This window comes from Saimiri boliviensis, chromosome 1 (assembly GCF_048565385.1).
Source record: "Saimiri boliviensis isolate mSaiBol1 chromosome 1, mSaiBol1.pri, whole genome shotgun sequence".
In the NCBI taxonomy this organism is placed as follows: Eukaryota; Metazoa; Chordata; class Mammalia; order Primates; family Cebidae; genus Saimiri; species Saimiri boliviensis.
Window position 1 is genome coordinate 39,775,021 of NC_133449.1, and position 27,370 is coordinate 39,802,390.

Here is a 27,370-nt window from a genome sequence, read left to right on the forward strand (position 1 = left end):
CATTACTGGATGCATAATTTGTAGATATTTTCTCTAACCTTGACCATAATTCTGCAAGTTAAGTATGATTATCCCTATTTTGCAAATGAGGAAACTGAGGCTCAGAGAAGTTAACTAACTTGGCCACAGTCACTGAGATGATAAATAGAAGAATCTATTTATCTAAGGATAGATAGATAGATAGATCTATTGATCTATTTATAAAGAAAAAGAATAACTGATGAATTCGAGTAGAAAGAAATAAATGATTTAAACTGTAGTTGTTTCCAGACTCAACCCAAAAGTCAGGCTTGCAAACTGTGGCAAATTTTAGTAGAAATCATAGTGCCTGCATCAGGACTGTGGGAAATACAGAAAGTGGACAATGAATAGCATCACTAGCACAGTTGTATTTGTTTCTAGTCCTGACTTTTTCCAAGCCTACTTTAATGCTTGTCCTAGGCCTCGTATTTGGTTAAGAATGTGAATATTCTTGCTGAAAGTAAAGTCTATTTATCTGTCAGGCTGCTACTTAGTGCTGGAGAGTAGCTCCAGAGTTTCAGTTACAAGACGCTCTGGCGTGTACCAAGTCACTTGTGAGCTTTACAACCCACATTCCTGGGCCCTGTCACTCCTAGATCTTCCATAGGTTGGTGATGGTTCTCAGGCATTTATATTTTTTAACAAGCTCTCAGGTAATTCTGATGCCCACCAAAGTTTGAGAATTATTGCTGTCAATGTTGTTTGAGGGGATGATGCCTTACTCGGAAATCTGAATAAACATAATAAACTATCGTTGTAGGTTGGAAGAAAAAAATCAGCTTGTAAGAAATGCGGGGGAATGCTGGGAAGATGGCCGCCTAAGAACAGCTCAGGACTTCAGCTCCCAGTGAAAGTGCAGAGGGTGAGTGGACGCCGCATTTACAGACGAACTCTTATTGCCCACAGACCAGGAGATACCCAGGCAGAGGGGTCGCCAGTGTCGCAGTCCCAGCCGGTGTGGCTGTTTTGGCCCCTGTGGGGCTGATTCCGCCCGCGTGGCTGCTGTGACCACGCCCTGTTGCTGCGGTTCTCCAGACAAAAGCCACTGGTCTGGGAGCCCTCTTAGCTGGCGAGCAGAGCCCTGAGACGGCAGAGTGGGCCATTCATCTGAAATAGCGAGTCAGGCCGGGAGATTCCTAGGCAAAAAATCCGCCAGGAGCTGGCGCCGCAGTTCGAGCCAACTCCGTGAGTCGCAGTACGGGAGATCCCGGCGCCTTTTCAACAAGCGACCGGAACTCGGGGTCGTTCAACTTAAAAGAAAAGACTCTGAGTCAGGGAGCCAGGTGATCAGGCTCGGTTGGTCCCAGCCTTCCACCCCCAACAACAACCAAAACAAAAACAGTAATTGGAAACCCTCTGGGTTGAGCCCTTCAAACCAAGCACAGCTGAACCTGGACGGCCAAGCTCGGTGGGGGAGGGGCTTCCGCCATTACTGAGACTCTCCACCGCTACAGAGGCAGGTTGCCGTTGCCGAGGCAACCTCCCACAACAGAGAGAGTCCCCCATAACAGAGGCGGGGCCACCGTTGCCAAGACAGTTCTAACTACGCCCATATAAAAAGGACTACAGGGAAGAGCTCAGGGCAGCTGGGCGGAGCCCACAGCAGCTCAGCAAAGCCCCTGCGGGCAGGCAGTGGCTAGGCGTGCTGCTAGCTGGGCGGGTCAGACCTGAAAGAAAACTCAAAAAAGGCAGTAGTGCAACGGAAACTCATAAAGCTCCAACTCCCTGGGACAGAGACAGACAACAGGTGGATAAACCCACAAAAATGGGAAGAAACCAGCGTAAAAAGGATGAAAACTCCCGAAACCAGAACACCTCTCCTCCTAAAAGGGATCACAACTCCTCACCAGCAAGGGAACCGGACTGGATGGAGAAGGAGAGTGATGAAATGACAGAATCAGACTTCAGAAGGTGGGTAGTAAGAAACTACAGCGAACTAAAAGAACATGTTCTAACCGCACGCAAAGAAAATAGGAACCTTGAAAAAAGATTGGACGAACTGCTGACGAGAATGGACAGCATAGAGAGGAGTATAAGTGAATTGATGGAGCTGAAAAACGCAACGCGAGAACTTCGTGAAGCATGCACAAGCTTCAACAGCCGAATTGACCAAGCAGAAGAAAGGATATCAGAGGTCGAAGATCAACTCAATGAAATAAAAAGAGAAGGCAAGAACAGAGAAAAAAGTGCAAAAAGGAATGAACAAAATCTTCAAGAAATGTGGGACTATGTGAAAAGACCTAATCTACGTCTGATAGGTGTACCTGAATGTGATGAAGAGAATGAATCCAAGCTGGAAAATACTCTTCAGGATATTATCCAGGAAAACTTCCCCAACCTAGCAAGACAGACCAATATTCAAATCCAGGAAATACAGAGAACACCGCAAAGATATTCCGCAAGAAGAGCAACCCCAAGGCACATAATCGTCAGATTCACCAAGGTTGAAATGAAAGAGAAAATGCTAAGGGCAGCCAGAGAGAAAGGTCGGGTTACCCACAAAGGGAAGCCCATTAGACTCACAGCAGATCTCTCAGCAGAAACCCTACAAGCCAGAAGAGATTGGGGGCCAATATTCAACATCCTTAAAGAAAAGAACTTTCAACCCAGAATCTCCTATCCAGCCAAACTAAGCTTTATAAGCGAAGGAAAAATAAAATCCTTTGTGAACAAGCAAGCGCTCAGAGATTTCATCACCACCAAACCTGCTCTACAAGAACTCCTGAAAGAGGCTATACACATATAAAGGAACAACCAGTACCAGCCACTCCAAAAACACACCAAATGGTAAAAGAGCATCATCACAATCAAGAATCTGCATCAACTAACCAACAAAACAGCCAGGTAGCATCAAAATGACAGTATCAAAATCACACATAACAATACTATCCCTAAATGTCAATGGACTAAATGCCCCAATCAAAAGACACAGACTGGCAAACTGGATAAAAAGCCAAAACCCATCAGTGTGCTGTATCCAGGAAACCCATCTTACATGCAAGGATACACAAAGGCTCAAAATAAAGGGATGGAGGAAGATCTACCAAGCAAATGGAGAGCAAAAAAAGGCAGGAGTTGCAATTCTCATCGCTGATAAAATAGACTTTAAAGCAACAAAGATCAAGAGAGACAAAGAAGGACATTACATAATGGTAAAAGGATCACTGCAACAAGAAGAGCTAACGATCCTAAATATATACGCACCCAATACAGGAGCACCCAGATACATAAGGCAAGTTCTTAATGACCTACAAAGAGACTTAGACTCCCACACAATAATAGTGGGAGACTTTAACACCCCACTGTCAATATTAGACAGATCATCCAGACAGAAAATCAACAAGGATATCCAGGACCTGAATACAGACCTGGAACAAGCAAACCTAATAGACATTTACAGAACTCTCCACCCCAAATCCACAGAATATACATTCTTCTCAGCACCACATCACACCTACTCTAAAATTGACCACATAATTGGCAATAAATCACTCCTCAGCAAATGCAAAAGAACAGAAATCATAACAAACAGTCTCTCAGACCACAGTGCAATCGAGTTAGAACTCAGAATGCAGAAACTAACTCAGAATCACACAGCTTCATGGAAACTGAACAACTTGCTCTTGAATGTTGACTGGATAAACAATGAAATGAAGGCAGAAATAAAGATGTACTTAGAAACCAATGAGAATGAAGACACAACATACCAGAATCTCTGGGACACATTTAAAGCAGTCTCTAGAGGAAAATATATAGCAATGAGTGCCCACATGAGAAGAAAGGAGAGGTCGAAAATTGACACCCTATCATCAAAATTGAAAGAGCTAGAGGAGCAAGATAAAAAAAACTCAAAACCTAGCAGAAGACAGGAAATATCTAAGATCAGAGCAGAACTGAAGGAAATAGAGACACAAAAAACTCTTCAAAAAATCAATAAATCCAGGAGCTGGTTTTTTGAAAAGATCAACAAAATAGACAGACCACTAGCCAGATTAATAAAAAAGAAAAGAGAGAATAACCAAATTGATGCAATAAAAAACGATAAAGGGGATATCACCACAGATTCCACAGAAATCCAAACCATCATCAGAGATTATTACAAACAACTCTATGCACATAAATTAGTAAACCTGGAAGAAATGGATAAATTCCTGGACACCTGCATCCTCCCAAGCCTAAACCTGGAAGAAGCCGAAACCCTGAATAGACCAATAACATGGTCTGAAGTTGAGGCAGCAATAAAAAGCCTACCACCCAAAAAAAGCCCAGGTCCAGATGGGTTCACAGCTGAATTCTACCAGACATACAAAGAGGAGCTGATACCATTCCTTCTGAAACTATTCCAGACAATCCAAAAAGAGGGAATCCTTCCCAAATCATTTTACGAGACAAACATCATCCTGATACCAAAACCCGGCAGAGACTCAACAAGAAAAGAAAATTTCAGGCCAATATCCATGATGAACATAGATGCAAAAATCTTCAATAAAATACTGGCAAACCGATTGCAACAGCATATCAAAAAGCTCATCCACCATGATCAAGTAGGATTCATCCCGGGGATGCAAGGCTGGTTCAACATACGCAAGTCCATAAACGTAATTCACCGCATAAACAGAACCAAAGACAAAAACCACATGATTATCTCAATTGATGCAGAGAAGGCTTTTGACAAAATTCAACAACCCTTTATGCTAAAAACCCTCAATAAACTAGGTATTGATGGAACGTATCTCAAAACAATAAAAGCTATTTACGACAAACCAACAGCCAATATTATACTGAATGGGCAAAAACTGGAAGCATTCCCTTTGAAATGTGGCACTAGACAAGGATGCCCTCTCTCACCACTCCTATTCAATATAGTACTGGAAGTTCTAGCCAGAGCAATCAGGCAAGAAAAAGAAATAAAGGGTATTCAAATTGGAAAGGAGGAAATCAAATTGTCTCTATTTGCAGATGACATGATTGTATATCTGGAAGACCCCATCATCTCAGCCCAAAATCTCCTGAAACTGATAAACAACTTCAGCAAAGTCTCAGGATACAAAATCAACGTGCAAAAATCACAAGCATTCCTGTACACCAGTAATAGACTTCAAGAGAGCCAAATCAAGAACGAACTGCCATTCACAATTGCTACAAAGAGAATAAAGTACCTAGGAATACAACTAACAAGGAACGTAAAGGACCTCTTCAAGGAGAACTACAAGCCATTGCTCAATGAGATAAGAGAGGATACAAACAGATGGAGAAACATTCCATGTTCATGGTTAGGAAGAATCAACATTGTGAAAATGGCCATACTGCCCAAAGTAATTTACAGATTCAACGCTATTCCCATCAAGCTACCAATGACCTTCTTCACAGAACTGGAAAAAAACACCTTAAACTTCATATGGAACCAAAAGAGAGCCCGCATAGCCAAGTCAACTCTAAGCAAAAAGAACAAAGCAGGAGGCATCACGCTACCGGACTTCAAACTATACTACAAGGCTACAGTAATCAAAACAGCATGGTACTGGTACCAAAACAGAGATATAGACCAATGGAACAGAACAGAGGCCTCACAGGAAATACAACATACCCACAACCATCTGATCTTCGACAAACCTGACAAAAACAAGCAATGGGGAAAGGACTCCCTGTTTAATAAATGGTGTTGGGAAAACTGGCTAGCCATGTGCAGAAAGCAGAAACAGGACCCCTTCCTGACACCTTACACCAAAATTAACTCCAGATGGATTAAAGACTTAAACATCAGACCTAACACCATAAAAACCTTAGAGGAAAATCTAGGCAAAACCATTCAGGACATAGGTGTAGGCAAGGACTTCATGACCAAAACGCCAAAAGCAATGGCAACAAAAGCCAAAATAGACAAATGGGACCTAATCAAACTCCACAGCTTCTGCACGGCAAAAGAAACAGTCAGTAGAGTGAATCGGCAACCAACAGAATGGGAAAAAATTTTTGCAGCCTACCCATCTGACAAGGGGCTGATATCCAGAATCTACAAAGAACTAAAGCAGATCTACAAGAAAAAAACAAACAAGCCCATTCAAAAATGGGCAAAGGACATGAACAGATACTTTACAAAAGAAGACATACAGGAGGCCAACAAACATATGAAAAAATGCTCATCATCACTGGTCATCAGAGAAATGCAAATCAAAACCACACTGAGATACCATCTCACACCAGTTAGAATGGCGATCATTAAAAAATCGGGAAACAACAGATGCTGGAGAGGATGTGGAGAAATAGGAACACTTCTACACTGTTGGTGGGAATGTAAATTAATTCAACCATTGTGGAAGACAGTGTGGCGATTCCTCAAGGACCTAAAAATAGAAATCCCATTTGACCCAGCAATCCCATTACTGGGTATATATCCAAAGGATTATAAATCATTCTACTACAAGGACACGTGCACACGAATGTTCATTGCAGCACTGTTTACAATAGCAAAGACCTGGAACCAACCCAAATGCCCAACGATGATAGACTGGATAGGGAAAATGTGGTATATATACACCATGGAATATTACGCAGCCATAAAAAAGGATGAGTTCACGTCCTTTGTAGGAACATGGATGAACCTGGAAACCATCATTCTCAGCAAACTGACACAAGAGCAGAAAATCAAACACCGTATATTCTCACTCATAGGCGGGTGCTGAACAATGAGAACACAAGGACACAGGGAGGGGAGCACTACACACTGGGGTCCGTTGGGGGGAAATGGGGGAGGGGCGGGGGGTGGGGAAGTGGGAAGAGATACCATGGGGAGAAATGACAGATACAGGTGAGGGGACGGAAGGCAGCAAACCACACTGCCATGTGTGTACCTATGCAACAATCTTGCATGTTCATCACATGTACCCCGAAACCTAAAATGCAATAAAATAAAATAAAATAAAATAAAATAAAATAAAAAAAAAAAAAAAAAAAAAAAAAAAAAAAAAAAAGAAATGCATGGAGGGATGTTCATGAAATACACATTGGGCCTGTACACTTTTGTCAACTGTCTTGATCAATGTCTACTTCCCTTTCCTCTCACTCATATTTGGGTCAAGAGAATATTTTATCAGGTCTCCAGTAAGTATGTTTTCCCCATTACCTAAATGAATACAGTCTCACAGAGACCATTCAAATGTTCTCATTGTAATGGGAAGCTGATCTGAAAATCTATCCATCAAACTGATCTTCTCTCTTGGAGAGCCATGGAGACCCTCTGGGAACCTGAGAATGCTTTCCTGTCATTGCAGTGACACTGACCGGCTTTTGAACTTTGAGAAGGGCCATGACAACGTTCTGATAGTGACATTATTTATACCTCTGGACTCTTATCCTTCATAGGTCTTGGTTTGTTATCACAGCCTTTGACATTGTACAAAAGAAAGCATTAAAGAAGGTAAATGAACTTCTGCTATTGGGGGAATTATACATGACTGTAATTTCTACCTGGCACTGATGTCCCAAGTGCGACGAACACAACTGCAGTCACAGAATCTTTCAGGCCAATGGTGCAGCCAAAGTGTGAGGCCAGGTCTCCAATGAAAGCTGTCAGTAGGCCAATCATGAGGATGGAGACAATGAAACACGCCCAGCCATTCCAGTATTCAGTAGGAGGAACGAAGGCAAAGAGGACCTTCCAGAACACAGTCAGAAAGTGCATCACATAATCAAAACAGGAGGGCAGCTTTTCTTCCCCACATTCATCATCATCATCATCTTCCCCTAGAGAGAAGAGAAAAAAGCACATTTCATCACAACCCAGGCTACCAGCTTTTCCTCTCTCAATCTTTCCTGTCTAGGCCTGTTAGTCCTCCATTCTATGTGACAGGAGGCCATGAGAGGTGGGTGAAGTTTAGGGTTTTCCAAGAGTTAATCATAATTAACTAGTTAATTATTAAGACACTGAAATGCCTCTTACCTGTGCTCATTGGTCAATGGCAAAAACTTAACACCTACCCAGTTCTGCTTCCATGCAATCAACACACTCTTTCTACTTTCACATCCAGTGAGACTTGTCACTTCAGAGAAATGAAAATGATTTCTTCTAAAAGGCTGGAAAGCCCTGTGTTGGGCTGAGAAAGAACCCTCTTTAGAAGAAAGATAAGTGTAGATGGAGTTCTACCAGGGTTCTTTTCTTCCAACTTGAAGTCCAACTCTGGGTTATATAATCACCTACAGTATAATGTTCAAACAGGGCTGTTAATCATGGCTCTGAGCCTTGCCCATTTCTCCAGCATCATCTCCTGCAACTATTTCAAACTAAAGCCTTGGAATTACTTGCCAAATAATTATATGCCAGGAAATGAAATTATTTGCATTTTTCCAAACCAGATACACTTTCTCCTACTTTCATCCTTTAGAACTAAATGTGTTCGGCATATCTAATTGCTCCATCCTAATCCTTCCTCACCCATCCTTTAAGACTCACTTCCTCTGTGATGTACTCTCTGACTGCCCCTCAAACCCATGCTGGGAACTCCTGCTCAGAGGAGCCTCCCAGCACTGGTAACTCTGGACCAGCTGTTCTCAGAGTGTGCTTCCTGAGCAGGTGGCACAGAGAACTTGTTATAAATTCAAATTCTCAGCCCCGCTGAATCAGAAACTGGGGAGGGGGTGGACAGCAAGCTGGGCTTGAACAAGCCCTCCATGTGACATTGATGCATATTCAAGTTTGAGAACTGCTTTTCTGAATTGTACATGTTCATGTTCCTCTCTTTTCCAGTTGACTGAAGAACACTTCAAGGGCAGGAATTCATGCATCTGTGTGTCCCTGGTATTTGGTACCATCTCCTGCACCTGAACTGAGGTGGTTAATTTCATGTTAAAGGAAGGAATGCAGGCAGAAATTTCTATTGACTTTTTATTACTATGCAATTACATTATACGTACAGTGTATTTAGTATATATAGTATATCTATACTATATATGGTACATAGCATATATATATGTATGGCGTGTGTGAGTGTATATATACATGTATACACACATACTATGTACCATGGTATATACTCACTGAAATCTATGTGTGCATATATATATATATATATATATATATATATATATATGTATATATCTATATATATACACACACATACATACACAATTTTGCCAATTAAGTCATACCATCAGTGTACAAAGAAATGCGGCCAGTGCAGTAGCCCACACCTGTAATCCCAGCACTTTGGGAGACTGAGGTCGGTAGATCACAAGGTCAGGAGATCGAGACCATCCTGGCCAACATGGTGAAATCCCGTCTCTACTAAAAATACAACAATTAGCTGGGCATGGTGGCACTTGCCTGTAATCCCAGTTACTAGGGAGGCTGAGGCAGGAGAGTCACTTGAAGCAGGGAGTCGGAGGTTGCAGTGAGCCAAGATCACACCACTGCACTCTAGCCTGGCAACAGAGCAAGATTCAGTCTCAGAAAAAAAAAAATGCACAAAGGAACCAGGAAATCCATAATAGTATTCCAAAATGGAGATTTCACTTATAATGTGAAAATAATGCCCATTGACATGTTTCAAAATTAGGATATTGAATGTCAACTTTTCTTGAAGTGGTGGCAGATACATGTGTTATGTGGCCATTTTGGAAAGAAGAACATGTCCTCGAAGTCTTTGTTCACCCGCTTCAACCTTGTCATCAGCGCTCTACTTGGTCCCACTAGAGCAGCTGGCAGTGGGGCTGCAGTTTTCCAGCTGAACCCTGTGACCTGAGATGGTCAGCATGGAGCATACGTGTGTGTTCTTTGTAAGACACACTGCAGTGGGGAAGCCATGGGGTGCAGATCACAATTGAGAAAACCCTCTGAAAGCACAAGAGATTTGAGGGGAGAACACCTCTCATAAAACACATAAAGAGGAATGTCTGGATTTGTCTTCTGTCATTTTACAGGAAAAGAGAAGAGGCAATGGCCTGCTCTTCTGTGAGCACATGGTTGGAATTATTATATGATTATGCTTTGGGGGTCTGAAGAAAGCAGCCTCATCTTTCAAGCTTTAGATAAACTGCTAGGATAAGCCCTTGCAGATGAGTGGAATTGCCTTTGGAGAACTCCCAAGTGAGGAGCTTGAGTCAGGTCAGCTCATCAAAATGTTTGTGAGTGAAAATGCATTGCTGACCCTTCCCTCCACTGTTCATGCAGTAGGGTTATTACATGTTCTATCAACTTTGCCCGGAAGCACAAAGATAGCTTTTAATAAAAATACCTGGTATGGGCTGCATTGTCTCTCCCCAAAATTTATATGTTAAAGCTCTAACTGCCAGCACCTCAGAATGGGACTGTATTTGGAAATAGGGTGTTTAAAAAGCTCATTAAGTGAAAATGGAGCCATTAGGGTGAGTTCTAATCCAATATGACTGGTGTCCTTATAGTAAGAGGAAATCGTGATGTGCAGAGAGACACCAGGGATGTGCGTGCACAGCGGAAAGACCACGTGAGCGTCTAGTGAGAAAGCAGACATTTACAAGCCAAGGAGACTGGCCTCGGGAGAAACCAAACCTGCCAACACCTTGATCTCAGATTTTCAGCTCCCAGAACTGCCAGAAAAGAAACTTCTGCTGTTCAAACCACCCAGCCTGTGGTATTTATTACAGCAGCCCTAGCAAACTCCAGCGGCCCTTCGGAAGCCTCCTGTGTCATGACGTGGAAATGGAGGAACAGCCACTCAGTGCTTCTGTTGCCTACTCTTTTTGTTTGTTTGTTTCTGTATGCATTTCTTCTTTTTTCCTTTTCACTTTTCTTCCAACTTCTCTTTCTACCTACACTTTAGCTCCAGGTAGAAATCCATGTGAGAGATGCAATTTTCAGGGCTTATTTGAAGGAGGAAGGAAGAATGCCATATGAATACATTTCCATTCCCAGCCTCTCCTCTTACCCCCTCTGCATTCCAACCAGGTCTGGGAAGGGTGCATATACCCAGAAAAGTTGAGAAAAAGCACTAGATTTTCTAGTTATATTTATTTGGGATCAGATCCTTTCTAATTTCTATATTTGTGAACATTTTATAATTTCACAGGGCATATGATTAAAATGTTTTGGAAAACATTTTAATCATTCACAGTAACATGAACTATGATGCCTTTGATACTCTATAAAATTACTTTGGGGTGTCTAAATCTCTTATTTTGAAGATGAACAAGAAAACAAAGCTTCTCAGAAAAATACCACTTATAAATTGAGAGTAGACATTCTATTTGTCTTCAAGATGGGAATAATAACACCTTTCCCATGAGAGATGTACACAGAAATAATTAGATCATCTTTGTATGGTGTTTGAGAATGTTTCAGGGTAATGATGATCGTGGTAGTTATCATTATTTCCCTGTATTTAAGATTGTTACTGTGTTTCTCCATCATTATTTAATTTCACTGTTTATTCAACATGCTGGATCCTAAGCTTGCATTCTATGTTTTTAAAAACAAAATTTAATTTTGTCCTCTCAAATTATCTTCATGATCAGTGAATGCAAAATAACAGTGTGTGTGTGTCAGGGGAGGGGAGTGGGTTCTTTCTGTAGGCTTCCAGTATCACAAAGAATCGTAAATGTTTTAATGCATAAGTGGGTTGATGGGTTTGCTTTTATAGGAATGGGAGGGCCATCTGTTTTTATAGCATTTGAAAGAAAAAGTGGCCTCCCATCCTTTTCTCTGGGATCTCACTGCTCTTTATAAATTTTAATCTCCAACTCAGACATCATTTAAATATTAAAAATGACTGCCGACTGTCATGCATGATGCACAATTACCCTGTCTTGGGAAAGGACAAAGAAATATTATGTTCATCTATCACCATCTGGACTATACTTTAAAGTCTGTTCTTTGTGAAGAGCAGTGGAACATTAAAAAAAAAAAATCCTAGAAGCATCTTTTATGTGACAGCAAAGATGATGGTAGTATGCCAGTTCTGTGGCTCTGTGTGTTTACAAGCCAAGGGTTCCTGGAGGCTATGTGATTCTTTCAAGTACCTTCTCTGTGTTACAGAAGAAAGAAAGATGGGTTGATGGGTTTGCTTTTATAGGATCCTAAGTAAATTCCCCTTAACTCATAATCATTCTTTTCAGCTAATGGAAAATACCATCTGTTATTAATCCTTTCTATTGTCTTTTAAATTGCTTCCTTGATACACTTTGGACTTCCTGAATACAACTACAAAAATAACCAAATCATTAAAAATGCAGATAGTGCACAGGGTGTCCCTTCAGCTATTGATGTAATAGTACCTGCATCGTTCCTGCTCAGAAGCATGAGAGTAAGGGTATCATCAGCATGAATGACCATGAAAGGCAAACCCCTAAGCTTGGCACATATCTAATAAATGGGTGTTTCTTTACATCTCTCTCAACCTGCTCAGGGCTTGGGTTCTGGGAGAGCTCTGAGAACCAGAAAAAGAGACTGCTGGAAGGTAATGGACACTTCTATCAGAGGAGTTAAGTCACTTTATAGTTCTGACAGTTTGTTTTGGGGCAAGACACTTAAATTTCCCGAGCCTCAGTTGATCACCTGTCAGAGGAGTTTCCTAACTCCCACCTCACAGAGCTGTTGTGGGGACCGGAAGAAGAAATGCTCAAGTCCTTTACAAAACTGTATCCCTGTTTATAGTCAAATGTGCTATATTCCATTATTGTTACTCGTCTGAAGGAAGGCAGTAAATCAATACAATGTGAGTATCCTGATTTCAGTGACTCTATATTCTGTTTCAATGAGCCATTATCATTAGTTTCCCCAAGCTGCTTGCTTTTAAAAAAAGAAAGAATGTAAGAAACAGGGAGGGAACCTGGTGGGGTGTCTCTTAAGTGACAGACACTGAGCTAAATTCTTTCACATATCTGGTCTTATTTCATCCTTAACTCTGCAATGTAGGCATCATTAATCCCATTATACATATGAAGATCCTGAAGTTCAGAGAGTTTAAGTGGCTTGCTAAAATAATCTCACACAGAATTGAAGTGACTGAGTTGGGATTTGATCTAACAGTCCAGGGAACATTTTACCATAGAAAATGCCTTATGGAAGAAAGTCGAGGAGTTCAGTATCTATCGCATATTGATTCAGAGTTTGAGTCTGAGAATTTTTTTAATGCCTAGTTTTATACAGATACAGTGGTGCCTTTTTTTTAGGAATGTGAAAATACTGAGGTGCCATAATTAGTATTTGTATTCTAATACTTTCTAGATATGATTTTTTGGGTTGTTTTTTTCTTTGGCAGAGGCTGCCGTAAGCTCTTTCTCAGACTCTTGGGACCAGGTAAACATGGAAAATAAAACAGTCAGGTAAAAGCAGGAGAGCACGGTGTGACAGTTTAGGAACCTCTATTCTTTCTATTTAAAAGTTTGCTTAAAATAAATTTTATTGTATACATTTGAGATTAACAATGTCATGTTATAGGATATATTTAGGTGTAAAATTGTTATTATAGGGAAGCAGATTAACATCTATTATCTAGTTACTTTTTTTTGACAAGAGCCGTTGAAGTCCGCTTATTTAACCAACATTTCTAATACAGTACAATTAGCTTTAGTCCTCATGTGGGCTATTTGATCTCTAAACACGCTCATCCTTCGTATCTGCTATTTGTATCCTCCGCCCTCTGTCTCCATTGCCTCCCTTAATCCCTGCCCATAGTAAGATGGTAACCACTGCTTCATTCTCTGTGTCTTTGTGTATTTCAGCTCATTTCAAACATGCATATATTCCACATATAAGTGAGGCCATGCAGTATTTTTCTTTCTGAATTTAGTGGCAGACAGAGGCCATTAAGAGTGGGAAGAGATGATGATTGTTTTCTCACTAGACATAAGGTAAAAGCATGAACAAGGGGAAAGGGAGAGAAAAAGAAATTTCAGATCATTTTATGAGCAAGACAGTAAAAACAGCTGGCTCTTACGGCCTCACACGCACATGCATACACACTTTGCATAATGTCCTTCAGGCCCATCCACATTATGGCAAGTGGCAGAATCTCCTTTCTTGAGGCTGAATAATAAGGAATCTCTCCTTTAGAGTGTGATAAGTTCTTATCTCCATTTCTGGTTGCCAAAGGTCAACCATCCGGTTTTAAATCAAACATCCTGGTTTGCCTCTAGCTTATCACCGAATTTGGGAAACTGGCCTGAATCATTACAAGTCTGTATGTAAAGCAGTCTGGAAAATGTATGCTGCTGTTAATCTGTGGATGTGTCTGACTTTCTATTGTTTCCAGGCATTCAGTAGGCTTTCTCCTCCAGAATTATGACTTTTTTCCAACCTGGCATACAGTAATTACAAATCAAATTCTACTCTCGTTATACATTTCTGTTTCTCTTTGCTTTAAAGGTTCTGAGAGAATTCTAAAGTGTAAAAGATGAAAGACCTTAGCAATCAGCTAATTCATCTCTTCTTGTTTAAAGGAAAATAAAACTGAGAATGATGATTCAATGGATAAATATTTGTTCCTTAGTTTGCATCTGGGTATGCCTGTTTGTGTATGCGTGAGAAAGTGTGTAGGTATGTGCATGTAAGGCCATAAGTGATTTTTAATGTCTTTCTCATAAAATGATTAGAAACTTTTGTCTCCCCTTCTCCTTTTACATGCTTTTACCTTATGTCTAGCAAGAAAATAATTATCTCTTCCCATTCTTAATGGTTTCTAACTGCCACTAAATTCAGTAACCCAAAGATTTATTCCCAAACAAGAATTTATCTCTCTTTCTGTACTTTGGAGAAGTGTAATAAACATTTCTCTATAACTTAATTGGTGGGAGGTACTTAACATATTCTCTGATGCAAGGTAGATGGTGTCAACAACTTTTCTTCTAAGTATATTGAAAGATACTTCCTATCAAACATAGCTCAAAAAAATTTGTTCAAATTCCCAGATTTATGAGTTGCCAGAAAAAAACTGTAGGCATTTGCTTCTACCAACTGAAACATGGGTATTAGAAAATACCTGAACTTAAAGCTTTAGGAGGGTTTTGGAGTGGGCCAAGTTCAACCCCTGCTTAATGTGAATTTCTTTAAAATTCTCTGCCGAATGGTTACTTGTGCCACTCCTGGGAGTTTCAGCTATCAGGGAACTCATAATCTCACAATCCAGGTTTAGAGTCTCTGGCAGTCAGCTCGGGCTGTTAGGTTCTACTCATTTGTCCAGCCTCCCTTCCCTAGGGCAGTGGTCCCCAAACTTTTTGGCACTGGTGACTGGTTTTCTGGAAGACAATTTTGATGATTTGGGGATAATTCAAGCACATTATATTTATCGTGCACTTTATTTCTATTATATACTCACCATAATGTGGAATCAGTGAGAACCCTGAGATTGTTTTCCTGCAATTAGATAATCCCATGTTTGGGTGATGGAGACAGTGACAGATCATCAGGCATTAGATTCTCATAAGAAGTGTACAACCTACATCCCTCGCATTGGATATCAATACTATTGTACATAAAATTTGAATTCGGCTTTGCTGTTTATTTGTAACTTGGACTACTGGACTGTTCTTGGATGGAGAAGACACTATACAGGCTCCATCAGCCATCCCTACCCCCTTCTTCCAAGCCAAAGCTATCTGTGGGCCATTCTGTCCCACAGGACCAGTGCTACTGCTTAAGGGGTTTCGGCCAGGTGATGTGTGACAGTATTGGAAAGGGCCTCAAGAAGGCAACTCACTCTCTGTTATTAACTTTCAACCCTGGCTGAAATGAATGAACATCTAGAGGGAATCATTCACAAAGAACAGAAGGCTTACCAGCTTAAGCCACTATGGTCTTTGTTGGGATGGTGAACATCACATAAGAAATATTTGACATGACAGAAATATTTCTCAGCAAATGTAGCCACTGTCAAAATGAAAAATGGATGCACTAAGGAATTCTAGCTCCATGCAAGTTTGATTATTACCAAAATGAATCTGCTTAAACCTGAAAATTGATTGCTTTAGTGTCTCTTGTTCCTAAAAAGTTCCTCTATATGAATTGAGTACTCCTAAATAATTACAGTTTATGTCATTAGTCATGTGTGTTTTTACCCCAAGCTTGGTTGTTTATAAAATAAGTCAGGGTAAGAATCTTGAAATTCAGAGTGTTCTCTTAACCTTTACTAATTGTAGGATTGACAATATTCCTGGCTCCTGAAACAGGGAAACATTCCCTGCAGACTTGAGCACCTAAGAAATAAGCCTTTGTCAAGTAGAATTGACACTCAGTAAGTGCAGATGCCTCCTGCTAATTTAGATGGTTTAGCTACAATGGGTAGTATGTGGGCACACCAGGTTCTAAGACTGGCCTGAGGGCTCTGATAATACTTTGTAAATATCAGCAGCTGTGTCTAAATTAGCCTCCTGGAGCGTGGGAAGCTGAGTCTTGAAGCAACTCTTTTGGGGAGTGATAACCCTGTAATTTTCAACAAATCATATCAATGTTATGTCCTAGAAAATGTTAAAATGTATATAAATGGCAGGTGTATTCCCATGCAGAGGGGCATAAACGCTGCCCAGAGTCTCTCAAGATGCTGCTATGATTTGTCTATGAATTCAGGTTCACTTACTGTTACTTTTACGAATGTAGGTAAATGTGTACATCCGACTTATTCTTCATCCTCCCAGGAACCTGCTGTAGTAGGTATTATTTTCTCCATTTTAGAGATGAAGAATCCAAGGCTCAGAGAATTTAAATGACTTGCTTATGAGATCTAAAACTCTTTCTACCACCTCGCTACAATTACATGACCCATTGTTTCCATAGAGAAAAATCTCTGGTTTGTATGGCAAAAATTCATTCTGATAAAATGTAAGCTCATTTAGCAGTGTTTTATGCAAGTGTAATTGGGAAATAATGCTCCTTCTTAAATTAACTGTCTGGATATGATATACAAAATATTGTTCTTTCAGAGAATGAATAGCTGGCTCAATTTCATTATTACTAGAATTTTATTTTAAAAAATCTATCTTTGGGCAAATCCTCTTTTCATGGTTTATTTCAGCCTCACTGGGAAGTGGGATTCACCTCATTTTGCTGGCAAACATCTGTCTATCTGGGGAGCTCTGGGTCTTGAGCAATGACAGTAACACTCTCATGACTGTTTTCCTGATGTCAGGATCACCCGAATGAACTCTGTTCTGAACACAAGGTTTGAGAGTTGATATTCTGGCAAAGTGGTGATGCAAGTTGAGTATCTAAGAATCTAATGATGGTCTCGGTTTGCACAATACAAACTGATAACCAATTGCTCAGGGCATCCCTCATCTGCCTGTTCCTCTCTCCTTCTTTCTGATTTTTATTGAGATCCACTGACCATAAGGTCCTATGATTTACTAGTTCTTGGCCACCTCACAGATTCTGTGGGCCCCAGTTTCTCCTCCTGGAAAATGGGCATATTCAACACCAACTTTTCTCTTTCGTGCTATTGAAAAGATAGAAACAAGATTTTTACGGATGGGTAAGCTCCTTTTATTTTATTGTACTTTATTTTTTTGAGACTGATTCTCATTCTGTTGCCCAGGATGGAGTGTAGTGGTGCCATCTTGGCTCACTGCAACCTCCGCCTGTATGAAAAAATATTAACAAGATTTTTAAGAGAAGTTATATGCTTACATACAGTAAACTTAGTTTGGGCTTGGGGGAAATTAGCTGGTTAGCGGAATTCAGATAGAGTAGCTCCTTCTTTTGTGAACATTTGTGAACACTTCTTTTAGAGGGTAGGTGGGCTAAGGTGGGTGGTGACAATCTTGTTTGTCTGTCTGTTGTGGTTTTCCAGTCTCTCATAAATAGTAACCATGCATCATGATGCTGTGATGTTTTTCTCCAATATCAACCATCTGGAAAATCTCTCTTTCATTCCTACTATCTATAAGTCTGTGGCCTATCTTTCTTTATTTGGTCAAGACCTGGTGCATATTCTATTTAGTCTTTGGTTTTGAACTCTAATAATATATTAGGCCACTGTTTTGCACCGCAAGCCCAGGCTGAGCTCCTAACCTGGACCTCTAGGGAATCATCAAAGGGAACGGGGTAGTTGAAAGACTGACTTTATTAGTGCCGCTCATTTCTTTAATAAGTATTTATTGTTAACTTATGTGTCAGGCGCGGTTCTAGGCATTGTAAATGCAGAAAAATATGATCACTGATCTTATGAAATTTCCATTATGGCAAGGGGAGATAGTAATCAAAATAAACAAATAACAAATATGATAACTTCAGATATTGATACGAGCTATGAATACAACAAAGTCCTGTGACTGAGAGGCCAAGAAACCCCTCTGAGCAGCTGACATGTGAGCTAAGACATTAGTGAGGAGAAATAACCAGTTATGGAGGGAAAGTATTCCATGCAGAGAAAATAGCTCATTCACAGTTGTGTGGAAAACAGACATATGCCTATGTCCTGCTGGCATTAAACTCTGGGAGGCAAGTGTGAGAAAATGAAAAGAGGATTGACTTGGGAATCAGAACCCATGGGTCAGAGTGGGAATCCCAACTTCTGTTTCTCCATTTCTCATAAATAGGTTCAAGAGTAGCTATTGCACTGGGCTGCTGTGAGGCTTGTATGGATACGAAACAACTATTCACCAGTTGCGAGACCATTTTTTCACTGAGTGCTGCTATGGTGTTGGCCAGGAAAGCTTCAATCTTTGCTTTGTCTAATCCTAAGGCATTACATCACCAAGAAGCCACTGGCCAGTAGGTAACATCAGGCAGCAGATGCTGAGTGTCTGATGGTTAAGGCATTGGTTCTAGAACTCCAGAAGAAAAACGGGAGCAATGCTGTATGGTGCAGCAGGAGCCTAGAGTTCTGAAACAGTCTCTGTCTGATCACGGAGGAGACTTCCTCTCTCTGTTCTCAGGTTTTTATATATTGAAAAAAAAAAAAAAAAAAGCAAGGGGAGTTTAGAATCACTGATGGGTAAGTTCCTTTCCAGCTCGGTGCCAGGATTCTAAGATGCTCTAACAGGCCGTAGGACACAACACCCAACCAGACCTGACCAGGCAAATGCAAGGCGAGGGAGAAGTATAGGGTGGGATGTATGCGTCAGGGTTGGTTCAGGCAAGTGGCTTTTCAGCATGAGTTGGAAAGACAAGGTCTTTATCAAGAAAGCAGGCTGTGAACAGCAAGAAGTAATGCAGCCAGTCACTTTTATGTGGCTCCTTTCTGCCTATGGGGAGTGTTTGTGTGTGGTGGAGGGTGGTTATGTTTTCTCCTTCTTCCACTTCTTTGGATTATGCTGCAATGTTTCCCTTACTGAAAACAGTATACAAAGGCTCCGGACTGGTGATGAAAAGTCCCCTCACGCTTCATGCATTGATTTGCAAGCAACAACTAAAACTGTATTCACAGTGCAGCAGCCCGTGCCAACAAAAGAGCTCCTGGATCCAGTGATGGCGCATTGTTTGCGGAGCGGAGCTGCTGCCACTCCAGACAAAGCCGCATTAGAGACATGATTTCGAGCTTACAAATAAGAGCGCTGAATCATTCCGGAGCCTTCAATACAGTGTTTTCCTCAAGATTTTATAATAAGCAATTTAAGAGAAGAACAGCCCAATAAGCCAATATTCTTTTCAGAAATATCTGCTAAAGCATAGCCAAGGGCCAGAAAATAATTGCTTTTTTTCTCCCACCCTCTTGGACTCCCACCTGTGTTCTGGCCTGCTTTGTTCTGGAAGTAGAAACTGTAGCTACCTGATTCAACATTTTCTCCTGTTACTGCCACATTTTTAGATCGATAGATATCCTAAATTTGCTTTGTTCACCTACGAGTATGTCCCTAAAATATCTCCCACAAATAGTTTCTCTCTGGAACTTTATCTTTTTTCTTACTCATGCCCTCTGCTTTTCCTCTTAGGATCATAATTATCAGCTACACAACAGGGAAATTTTACTAAGAATATTTAAGACAATTGACGGAAAATATTTTATATTTGCATGTCCAATTTGCATTCATACAGATAAATATATCTTATGTGTACAAATACGTGAATGTTTACATGTACATGTCATGTGATATAAATGTTGGTTTAGAAATAACAAATGTCTCAAACTCCTTTTGAAACATGGCATGTGTGTATGTGTGTGCGTGTATTTATATAGATTGTTTCCCAGATCAGACACAGCAGTATGATGTCTTTTAATCCAGTTATATGTGGATTGGAAAACTTTAATTCACACATAAATGTATTCATTCTTTATAAAACAAAGGCTTAGCATTGCCAAGTGCTGTCTTATTGCCAAGCACTGTCTTAGGTGTTAGAGAAATAGTGATGATAGTGATGAACCGGGCAGATTTGCTGTTTTTTTTTTTTTTAAATTTAGATTCTTCCTACTACTAAGAGGACTTGAGCAGATCTGTACTTATTAATAGAGCATAAGATATTTTAAGACAAAAATAGGCCAAAAATATTTGAAGCAGAAATAAAGGATGCTTTTAGTCACCTGAGCTGACTGAATTTTGAACACGTAGATTAAAAAAAAAGCTTTCCAGTGGCCAAAGCAAATTAGAAACCATTGAATTATATGGTTATGATTTTCTAGTTGCAGAGATGATAAAAATTTTTTAGGAAAAAACTTTAACTTAGAAATTTATCATATTTTCTTTAATGTATAGTGAATGACATTGTGAGGTTTTATAAAAGACAAAATACTATTCAAATGTTACACGTTAAAGGTAACAATTAAAATCACGAATAAGATATATTCCAATGAGGGCAGTTTTCAAAGAGGCTCTGGTAAGAACTTTAAGATTTACTTTGTGATATCCAAGTCTAATCAAGGATGAATGGCTACTGAATTCACTTAACATGACCATTAAACAGTGTATTTTGAGCATCAGGTATCTTAAGTGACGTATTGCGAAGTCAGTGTAATTACACGGTTTATCTGACATGTATTCTAAGGTAGGCACTGCATCTTGATTAATGTTAGAGCACTCATTTCTTCCTTTTTATTAACAAAGGAATTCTTTATTGGGGGTAAACGATGCACAGAAAGCATGTATTTCTGGAAAGATACTTTGAATCTCTAGTATCACTCTCTTACATAAATTCTGGTGCAGCAAACAACCTCCCAATACATAGTTGTTTATGTGCAATGAATACAGGTTAGAAAAACCTCTAACACAGTAAAACAACAGATAAATACAACATCAATAGAGTTAATGTGACATAGAAGAAAAGGTATGAGACCTGTGGTTTGTATCCTATATCTGCAGTTTTTGATTGTTTCTTTCTTTCTTTGTTGTTGTTCTTGTTTTGTTTTTTGAGACAGAGCCTTGCTCCATTGCCCAGGCTGCAGTGCAGTGGCATGATTTTGGCTCACTGCAGCCTCTGCCTTCCAGGTTCAAGCGATTCTTGTGCCTCAGCCTCCCTAGTAGCTGGAATTCCAGGCATGTGCTACCACACCTGGCTAATGTTTTTAATACATATTTTTAGTAGAGACTGGGTTTCACCATTGTTGGCCAGGCTGGTCTCGAACTCCTGGCCTCAAATGATCTGCCAGCCTCGACCTCCCAAAATGCTGGGATTATGAGTGTGAGCCACTACACCTGACCTCCTCTGCAGTTTTGAATAAGATGGGTCTATCAAGAAGTACACAGTGGCAGCTTGGGTGGGACACTCAGTTTAGGAAGACCTGGATGTGTAATAATTAAATAGAAGCCAGGCATGGCAGTGCCCGCCTGTTGTCCCAGTTAGAAGGGTGAGGCTGGAGGATCATTTGAGCCCAGGAGTTCCAGGCTGTGGTGAGCTATGACATGCCACTATGATGTGTCACTGCAGTCCAGCCTGGGTAACGGAGTGAGACTCCTCTTTTTTTTTTTTTTTTTTAATAGAGACTATCCCTGAGATTTCAAATTTCCAAATTCAATTTTGTCAGTACATTTCAAACTGCGAAAGAATCTAAAATGTAAAGAACTATCTTATATTTAAAAAAATTATCATATACAAGGGTGGACTCGATAATTTAAACATACCTGTGAAGTATAATAGTCAATAATTTGTGTGATCAATTAGAACTCTAAATTTCAAATAGCAGTAACATGAAAAGCAAGTTGACATTTTATTTATGAAAATAAAGGGTCCTTTAAGAGATCCTTTAGTATTTTCACATCCTAAAGACAACTCACAAGGTCATCTCTTCTAATTCTCAGAGAAGGTCAGAGGTCTTCCAGAGCCCCATATCTAACTGATGGTTCTTTGACCATTAGAACTCAAGTATCCAAAGCCAAAGATCCAACATAAAATTTAAAGAATTTAAACGCGTTATTTGTCATCCATGCTGTATGTACTCTCTGTCAAAGAGAATATGAATATTTTAGCTCTACCCTGAAACAGGGAATAAGAGCTAAGTTGGATGGCAGCAGTGTTATTCATGTCTCCTGTTGGTTTCAAATAATCGCTATTTGACCTTTGTTCCTATTTTTTTCAAGCATTCCAGTGATTCTAAGCATAACACAACCTACCTAGATAACTAAGAATATCACAGAGAAACACCAGGAGCTTGGAGAAAAGGCTGGGCATTGATTCCATTTTGTTTCATAAGACCTGACACAATTTCTAGCTCCAGATAAAAATATAATTCCTACATCACAAAAACAATTTGGAAGTCCCTGTGCATTCCTTATGATGGGATTTGGCCTGGACTTTCTAGGAAATCCAGTTGCTGATCCTACCTACTTTCTAGGATGGATTCTATTCTTCCTGGTCCTTCTGCACTTCTGTCCCAGGCTTGCACACTCATTTCCAAACCCTTACCTTCCCCATGTGTAACTGCGATTAAAGACTTGTTAACGTCATCTTTTTTTTGTCCAGAATTAACTCATCTAAAATGTGAGCACTTGAGACCTAAAGTTGTCGGAGGAACACTAGGATCAAGCTGAAAGCCTACTGGCATTAGACTCACGGTGATGGGGTTTCATATTCCAGCTCACCACTTGCTAGTTGTGTGACCTTACACAAGTTACGTAACCACTCTGGGCCTCAGGATCCAGTTGTAAATTTCAGGAAAAATGACATAGCTCAGAATATAGCTGTGAAGAACAGAAATAATGCATTCAAAGTACCAGCCATGTCATAGAAGCCAAATGGCAACTTTAAGCCAAAAGTGGGCCACTATTTCACACTCATATGTCTTTGACAAACTTTGGTTTGTTTTTGGAGTTAGCATCTTTCTTTGTTGCCTAAGCAGAGTCTTAGTGGTTCAGTTATGGCTCACTGCAGCCTTGAACTCATGGGCTCAAGTGATCCTCCTGCCTCAACCTTCTGAGTAGCTGGGACTACAGACATGCACTACCACACCCGGCTAATTTTTAATTTTTCGGTAGAGATGGGGTCTCGCTGTGTTGCATAGGCTGGTTTTGAACTCCTTGACTCCGCGGAGACTTTCTTAAAGACAGTTGTTCTTACTTTTTCTTGTGAAACCAGCATCCTTCTTCATGAACCCCAGTTGGCATATGATTTTAGACAAAGGAAAATTAAGAATGTTGATACTACATAAGAAACAGGGCAAAATGAGAACTCTCCTCAGTAACAGTCTCCCCCATTTTTGGTTGTCTTCTAGTCACACTGAGGCTGTGTCAAATCTGACCTAGCAGAATTTTTTTTAACTGCTTAAATTAGATCATCAGATGACCCAAGGTTATCACAAGGGTTAAGTGAGACTTTCCCCTCAGTAATGATGTTCAGTAACAGAGGAGTACTGAAAAGATTGCTTCTTAGACCAGATTTCATGGCAATCCCTTGACACTCATTTGAGTTATCATTTTTATTATGTAAGACTTTTAGAGTATATTGGTCTTCAGGTTGACAATTATTCAAGTGAATAATTGTCCAGGGGACCACTGAGTTGACAGTATTTTATATTAAATAATTAAAGATAATCTATAGAGCATGCATTAACTGATGACAGAAGCATCCTTTAAACTGAACCAGTCTCCATATCGGACTTCTGGGTGAATGTGACACGCCCTCTACTATTATTTATTTAGCTGGAACTGGGTCACCTTAATTTGCTGTGAAGTGCAGTGAGTGTGGACAGGTCAGCTGCATGCACCAGCTGGGCCTCATATTGAATGTCTTCCCTTGTACCGTAGAAGATTCCATTGGCATTCCTGAGTTCCAATTATATAACAGGAAGACAGGCACTTCTGAATCATCATCATCTCACTTGGCTTTCTTTGAGGCTAAACTTCGACTCTCTCTCATCCCTTCCTTCTAGAAAATAGAAGTGAAGTGTATGCGGCTATTGTGCCGAATATTTAATTTAGGCAAGCCAGGGGATGGGTGAGGTATGCTTTTCCATTGTCAAAATCAGGTGGGCCATGAAGTCCTGTCAGGGCTACTGTAGGACTCTAATGGCCATTGACAGAGCTCCCACATTTCCATATTGGATGGCATTAGTCCAACTGTCTCCTTTTCTTGATGATGAAACCAAAAATCAGAAATGTTAAATTCTTTGCCAAGGTTATACAGTTGATAAGAGACAGAACCAAGACTGCTGGAGGTTTTTTTGGGTCACTTTGGAGGGTTCTTTCATTATAAAGATTCCAATAGATACTATGTCTGATATGCAAATGAATATATCAAAAGTAAAACAATTTCAGGAAACTCTTTAATGCTGGGTATTCAATATTAAGTAAAAGACAGAGGAATGTGTTGACTTCAAAGAATGTCTCAAATTTCTAGGCAGGAGAAGCCTATGGGTGCACCTAGGAAAACAAATTCTTCCCTTTGTTCTTTAGGGAATTGACTGGTATTCTCCCCAAGGAACTTACGCACCAGACTGTAACTTTAAAAAATATTAAGGAAAAAAAACACCTTTCTATTTCAAGCTGCAGCTCCAATATCCAAACAAGTACCTACTATATAATGTGCATGTGCATGTCAATGTGTGCATGTTTTGGGCATATGTGTCTTTGTACATGCGTGTGCCTACGTTTGTATATGTGCATACCTGATTTGTATGTATTCATATGTGTGTCTGTGTTTACGTGTTTGCACAATGCATACATGTCTCTATGTACCTGTGTGTATATGTGTCTACATGTGTGTTTGTGTGTGCTCTCAAACCTCATGCACAGCAAGCAAGCGCGCCCTTCATACTGGAGAGAATTTTGTGCTGATTTGTTTCCTGGGACTGCCCCTTAACAGTTTTGCTTCTTGAGCAAGTAGTTACATTGTTTTTCTGAATCTCAGTGTTCGTATCTATAAAATGGTATGCATAATACCATGAAAGAAGTGAACCAGTGCGTTTTCAGTCCCACAGCCATTTTAGTAATTAAATTGAATTTACCGCAATTGCACAAAATTTGGTCATATTTTATAGGATCTTTAATAGATTTGCCTCCCAAACAACCAACTTTGGTATTTACATGTACAGATTGCCTTTGTGAAAACGCACACTATTTTAATTAATCCTATGGCAGCTCTGTGAATGAAGTTCAGTTATCTCTACTTTACATATGAGCAAACAGATTCTGACATGTAAGCAAACTGAGATCTTGAAGTGTAATAATCTTCCTAGAGTCATCACGGAGTTTCTGGAGTGCAGGGACACAAAACCACATCTGTCTCCAAAGCCAGCCTTGCAATTATTCTCAACTTCGCCTCAACGTCGCCGAAAACTGTTGTGAAGAACAATGTGGTGGTTGTGGAACTGGCATTGGCACCTTGTTCCCTTTACCCAGCTAACGTTTGCCCTCTTCTCTGACACACTTGTTTCCCTGGATATCTCAGCTGGTACATGATTTCTAAAAGTCAACCGACCATTCTGCCCTGATAGAAGGAGAGACATTTGAGAAAAATCCAAACGGGTCAGTGAATGCTGGCTTCATTGAAAAGGGCATATGCTGGCACATCTTAACAGCACCTCGTGTTACTGGACTTGCCTTGCAAGCTTTTGACAGCCACTGAGCTGCAGCATCCACTGCACCTAGTGTTCAAACCAGGAAGAAACAGAAGGAGAACTGCCAGGATGTTTCCGCCTAATCCCTTCCAAATCTCTCCAGTCTCATAAATCCTTTAACTCTTCAAATATGGAATTAAAAGAACTTGGTTTGCAGAATCATTATGGTCATAGGAAGCCCAAGAACTGAGCTGTGAGATTCAGAAAAAACAGAGGGACAAGAATATTACCACAGGGTTGGCTTTGAAACTCGTTTGAATACAGTTACTGAGAAAGAAAAGCAAACCCCTATTTACAAAATTATTATTTTTGTTTAGCAAGATCTATTGAGTCAATTTTGCACAGAAAATTTCATAGCAAAAAAACCTCTCAGTAGAGCCCTTTAAAAGCAATTTAATATTTGTAATAAGGCAAATCTTTCTGACTCTCAACTATTTAGCTATGAAATTTTAAAATCCAATGAAAGGCTGACTTCAATAAATTCTGCTTTACAAATGTTATTGCCCGTGTAACAACCTGAGAATATGACATTCTTTAGACACTTAAATTTAATCGTAATGACAAATACTGAACTTTTAAAACTATCCTTCATGTAATTGAGCATAATTTAGTGCTTTAAAACATGGGTTTGCTTTTCTGATACACTGTATCTCAGAATTGTAAATAAGGTCAATTTACCCAGCAGTTTGCGAATTTCTAAGCAATTGTACCTTATTTCCAAGCAGTCATTTAGAAATATGAAGCACAATATTTTGTATGACATATAAAAACATTTGAAAGGTTTTGCATCTCAATTATTAACAGTTTTTCAAAATATCTGGCAGGAGTTAGTCCCATCATGAAATGATGACATCATGGCCACAAGTGACATGACACAGCCAGTCTCTCTGTCTGTGAGACAGAGTAGGGAGCCATTTTCCTCATTTTGGCTGGCCGGCCTGCCTTCCTTCCCCTCTCTTTTTTCTTTTTCTTTTCTTACAGAGTTTCGTTCTTATTGCCTAGGCTGGAGTGCAATGGCGTGATCTTGACTCCCGCAAGCTCTGCCTTCCAGGTTCAAGCAATCCTCCTGCCTCCCCAAGTAGCTGAGATTACAGGCATGCGCCACCACACCAGGCTAATTTTTTTTTAATTTTTAGTAGGGATGGAGTTTATCTACATTGGTCAGGCTGGTCTTGAACTCCCAGCCTCAGGTGATCCGCCCACCTTGGCCTCCCAAATTGCTGGATTACAGGCGTGAGCCACCATACCCGCTCGGAATTTCCTTTTTTCTAAAGGGCTGTACATAGTAAACTGGACTAGTCTCCAGTAGATCTGGGATCTGAGCTATGTTCTAAAGCCATGTTGCCTCTCAGACTCAGATTTTTTTGTCAGTAAGATCAAGATAATTATAATACTAAGAGGATGTCATGCAACACAACATATGAAAGTGTTTGCAAGTCAAAATCCACCTCTGCTAAGTCAGTATT

The 27,370-nt window shown here is 40.1% G+C and overlaps 1 protein-coding gene across 24 annotated transcripts in view; it reads right to left on the reverse strand.

Moving 5' to 3' along the window:
• SLC8A1 (solute carrier family 8 member A1) overlaps positions 1-27,370 on the reverse strand; it is a 517,065-nt gene that overhangs the window by 40,119 nt on the left and 449,576 nt on the right. For all 24 annotated transcript variants that reach the window (XM_074396354.1, XM_039479008.2, XM_074396379.1 and 21 more), the window contains one exon: positions 7,489-7,764. In XM_074396354.1, the coding sequence (XP_074252455.1) occupies positions 7,489-7,764 (276 nt within the window). The remainder of the gene's footprint in view (positions 1-7,488; positions 7,765-27,370) is intronic.